This window comes from Lactuca serriola, chromosome 4 (assembly GCF_051521515.1).
Source record: "Lactuca serriola cultivar US96UC23 chromosome 4, Lser_US96UC23_V15, whole genome shotgun sequence".
In the NCBI taxonomy this organism is placed as follows: domain Eukaryota; kingdom Viridiplantae; phylum Streptophyta; class Magnoliopsida; order Asterales; family Asteraceae; genus Lactuca; species Lactuca serriola.
The window spans coordinates 6,043,632-6,048,898 of NC_136411.1; the positions used below are offsets into that span (position 1 = coordinate 6,043,632).

At 34.2% G+C, this 5,267-nt stretch overlaps 1 protein-coding gene across 1 annotated transcript; it reads left to right on the plus strand.

Annotated features, from left to right (window-relative positions):
- Window positions 1–720: 720 nt before the first annotated feature.
- On the plus strand, window positions 721–3,782 carry CSK (chloroplast sensor kinase). Its single transcript, XM_079038115.1, has 9 exons — window positions 721–1,211; window positions 1,456–1,617; window positions 1,728–2,021; window positions 2,096–2,161; window positions 2,249–2,317; window positions 2,393–2,485; window positions 2,644–2,837; window positions 2,923–3,196; window positions 3,264–3,782. Exons 1-9 carry the CDS (start codon window positions 828–830, stop codon window positions 3,513–3,515), a joined length of 1,788 nt encoding a protein of 595 aa, XP_078894241.1. The 5' UTR covers window positions 721–827; the 3' UTR covers window positions 3,516–3,782.
- Window positions 3,783–5,267: the final 1,485 nt, after the last annotated feature.

Sequence of the window (5,267 nt, forward strand, 5' to 3'; positions counted from 1 at the left end):
GTCCAGTTTGGGGGAATTTTTTTAAAAAAATTGGGGGCGAAGGCAAGGTTAACCCCGGTTTTTATTTCGGGGGTGGGGGCGGGGGTAGGCAATTCCGTCCCGAAACCCCCATGGGGACCTCGTTAATAAATTACACATATATTTACATATATTGATTATATAGATATAATAAACAATAACATGATTTTGAGCTTCCAAAATTCATAAAAAAAACATGTTTTTAAGTTGTCAGTATAATGTTTTTAAGATATCATAACTTTTTTATTTTTAACATGTAAAATTCTACTATAAATAATTATTTTTTACCTAAAAAATAATTTCTTTTAGCCTAAATAACAACTTTTTTTAGCTCAAAAAAAGACAATAAAAAATCAATCGGAAGCGGGCGCAGTGGTAACAAAGGGGATTCAGGGGCGGCAGCGGAGATATGAAACCCGAGATATGAAACCCGAACATTTCGGGACTGGGGCGGGGGCAGGAAGGGGGAAGAGAGACTTGGACAGAGACGAGGAAGGAAGAAATTTCAGAGGATGGCATCGACTCCCCCCGTCTTTTTGCCTCCATTGACATAAAATAAATAAATAAATAAAGCCTCCATGACTGCAAAACTGTGTACGACACCCATAGGACTTAAAGCTAAGTATACACCATTTACGCATCACATAAATGTATAGGGACCTACATAGAATTTAAAAAGACTGAAAGGGCTTGAATAAGAAACTAGCATTTTACAAATTGTTACCCTCTATCCAGTTTGGGGAAATCGGCCGACCGCTGCCGCAAGTTACAGCGTTGCTCATTCTCGACTGTGCGGAGGTCTGGGAGACATGATCCTCTCCTCATTTGCTCCTCAATTTCATCATCAGCATAAAGATCTTCGTCGTCAGGTTGCTTACAGACCAGCCACCTCTACGACTGCCGTCCACTGTAGCATTCATAACAGCGCTTCGGCTCTCCGTCACGTGAGCAGTAGTAATCATAATAACGGTAACACTAACACATGTGAAGATGATGTAGTCACGGTATCCTCCGCTATAGCTGTAGCTGCGGCTATTCGTAAGGCGTCAACATCTCCGGTGGAATTCGTGCAGAGGATTGAGCACGACGGGAAGAACAAAGGACTAGTGCTTCCTAGCTCCGACTTCCAAACGCTTTGTGTGGAACAGTTGGATCTCTTTCGTCGTATCGTGGATCCCGAAGCTCTTCTATCGGTAAGTTTATAAGCTCTACTATGTATAAACTATAATCGAGTGTAATTCACACCGATAGCTTAACTACTTCATAAAACGCAAGTCGAAGGAAGGAAAAGAAACATTTCGATGGAAAGGATGCTGTTTCTAATTATTAGAGGGTTGATCTCAACCTTAGTTACTCATGTGCTTTTGACATATTCTACTATGGTGTTAAATGTTTGTGTGAATCCTGATCAATCTGTCATGAATGATGAATCTTCAGGTCTATGTGAGACCAGCGGGTAGTTATGTTATGGACAGACTAGAGTTGCGTAGAGTTACTGTGTATCCTGGAAGGAATGTGGCCGATGTTGTAATTGTAATTGGGAACTTTAGCATCACAACTGGATTAAGGGCAGCAGAAGCTTCTCTTCTGAAACAGCAGGTATGCTTTTTATGCAATCTATGTGTTACTAGAAAATAGGATATAGTATATTTCTTTTGTCTCTGATTGTTGTTTGTTCAATTTAGGATAGATATTAATGTAAATTGTAGGCAGAATTCATTCCCAAATCCAGAGCTTTGGTTTTCCCTATGGTGAAGCATCCATTCGTTGTGGGGTTTTTGGTGGCTGAACTTCCAAAACTGGAATTGCAAAAGGAAGAAGATGATGTAAAAGTAAAACAAGGCTCATCCCCTGAGGAATCTTATCCATATGCAATTCCTAAATCATGGGAACTCCAAAGTTTTGTAGATAAAACATTGGAAATGCACAACTTTTCTACTGAACAGAGATTAAATGCAATAAACATCTCCCGTTCTGTTGCTATGGCGTATGTTATGGACCAGGTAAACCACCAATTTATCTTATATTAATCCCAAAACATCTCACAATGAGTAATTTGCTTATGTTCTTCCTACAGAAAGCAATGTTGCTTCAACAATCTTCATGGCAAAACAATGTCAGAATGAATAATTTGGTTGAGCAAGTAAGATTCTTCTTCTTCCTCCTACAACCACATTCTGGAAATAAACTTCTTGAACAACATCATGATCATAAGTCTGTTTATCTACAGATCCGTGGTCCACTTTCTAGCATTCGGACTCTAAGCAAAATGTTATCAGCCAATATGAAGAAAAATGAGGTGTATGCCCAAACCTTTAGTGATTAATAAGTTTTAATTTGAAGGCAACATTGTGATTACTTGATTATATTACAGGTTTCATATGATATTGTTGAAGACATGATGGTGCTAGGTGATCATATGAGAGAGACACTTCAACAACTCCAAGATGCTGTTCATATGACAAAGGTATATATATATATATATATATATATATATATATATATATATATATATATATATATATATATATATATATATATATATATAATCATAAATTTATAATAATATACGTTAAGAATTGTGTTTGTTCATATGACAAAGTAACAAGTCTTGATTTCTTTCAGACTAATATAGTTCGCTACAACGAAGAAAACCTAATGAAAATAGACGAGTCAACTCGTGACTCAGTGAGGACTCAGTTATCCAATTTCTTCTCACACGATCATGGTGGACCATTCTCTCTCTCTTCTAAATCTGGAGATTTAGAAATGCCAATGCCACCTTTGACTCTTTCACCTTTATTACACCAAAACATCAAGTACAGTTTCCATTTAACCTTTTGAAATTTGATCATTAGTTTTTATAAATAAATACTAAAAATTTGTCTTTTTATGTCAAAAAAGACCATGCAATGCTTCTGATGTACTCGCTGACCTGGCGGATGCACTCGAACCCTTGGCTCATAAGCAACAACGTGTCATACAAATCTGTGAACTTCCTCAAACTTTGGAGGTTGCTGTTGAAGAACCCGCTCTTCGCCAGGCTTTAAGCAATTTAATCGAGGGTGCTTTATTGCGTACAAACGTTGGAGGAATGGTTGAGATCGCATCCACCAAAGCGCCAGCTGGCGGTGCCCTTATTGTAATTGACGATGATGGACCTGATATGCACTACATGGTACGTTATACTGTCTGCTGTCTACTGTCTGCTGGCTACTGTAAGTAATGGTTATTTGGTGTTGCAGACACAGATGCATTCGTTGACACCGTTTGGGGCGGATCTTTTATCGGAAGGTATGGTGGAAGACAACATGACATGGAACTTTGTGGCGGGGTTGACAGTGGCACGAGAGATATTGGAAAATTACGGTTGTGTCCTTAGAGTGATCTCGCCTCGGTGCATGGAGGCGGCACTTGGAGCTGGTGGGACCCGCGTGGAAATATGGCTTCCGGTTTTCTCCTCTTCTTCGCCTGATGGGCCTGCTCAGGCTGCATAAGTGATGGGATTCTTCTAGATTGTTGTTGTTATAAACAGGTAACAAATATTTAATTGTGAAACACTATGTAAATATATATATACATGCTTGTTGCAATAAGTGTATGTGTATTTTTAGGTGTGTTTTCTCCCAACATGAAAGGGAGTAACTGTAAATAGCAAGCTAGAGTTTAATAGGTGAGGTGGATTATATTATGTGAAAAGATTTATGAGCATGGGGTTGTGTGTAATGATTATGAGGTATTTTATGTATTGAGGTATTAGAAAATTTTCAGTACGGGGTAAATTCTAAATGCAAAGTAATCTATATATTCTAACAAACTTTATTTTTACATTTTGTCAATAACATTTTTTTTCTTTCAAAATCACAATTAACAAGCTAATATATAATATTTTTATAAAAATAAACAAGAAATCACATATTTAACTTATCTTAATGACTTTTAAAACAAATATAAACAAAGAAACATTTGTTCATATATAATAAATTGATTAAAAACTTATTAATATACAATAAATCAATTAACAAACATAACTATACTGTATGTATAATATGTACAGTAAAATAGGATCTATTTCTACATAAAAAATATTTAGAATAATATATTAAATATTATATAAATAATTAAAATCTTAATTTTATCCATGAAAATGGAGTGTTTCTGCTTCCTTTAAGTGATTTTTATTTTAGTTTTTTCTCTTCTAAAAGAAAGTGATAAAATGATTTTTTTTTTTAAATCACAATTACATGACAATGAAGTAGAGATCGAGACTCTCGACAATAAATAGATTATCATCGAGTTGGCGTGGTTTAGACGGATCAAAGGTGCAATGGTATAAGAGGAAGGTTATTTTTCTCCGGCTGTAGTTTTGTTCTCCAATAGTCTTTTTATTATTTATTATTCCTTTTATTTTTATTTTTTTACTTGGGTGCTGTTTGTTTTTTCTGAGGCAAAATGTCTGCAATCTGCGGACCACATCTGTAGACCTCTGCAGTAGAAGAGGTGGACCAAACGTCTGCAGTTTGAAAAAAGAAGACTGTTTTTTTAACATCTGCGGGCTACTAAAATAAGCTGAAATCTAAATAAATTGATTTTTTTAAACTTCAAAGTGATATTTTAATATTTTTATGACTTTGTTATAAATAATTAATGAATCTAGATCAACTTTTATGTATTATTGTATAAAAAATAAAAATAAAAATGGTATGAATTAATGTATATATTTGATAAAAACCAACTTGGGTTGCAAAGTTATAACTAAACATTATAATTAGTGATCAAAGAATTTGATACATAAATAGATGGAAATAAACTTCGATTTTTTCAATTAAATCCATTAAAAACGTACCATAAATATTTTCTCGAGAAATTGACGATACTGTATTAAATAATGTTTTACAAAATTTGGCAAAAAAAATATAAGAATATATTATGATTTTTTTTTCATATTTATATAAAAAACTTCAACGATTATTATTATAATAAATCTTTATTTATAAATTTGTTAAAAATATCATCGTTGAACGTTTTTTTTTTAAGTTTTGTAATTTTTTTTTCAAATTGTTTATCATTAATAAAGTTGGAAAAAATATAAATTAAAAAAAACTTAAAAAAATAAAGATATATATGTTGTTTTAGGCTAGAAGATGTCTGAAGATGTTAGAAGACACTGGTCCACATTTGTGACAAGAAGAGGGCGCGCAAACATTTTTAGGTCTGCAGTCTTCAAAAAAACAAACAGTCTGCGAATG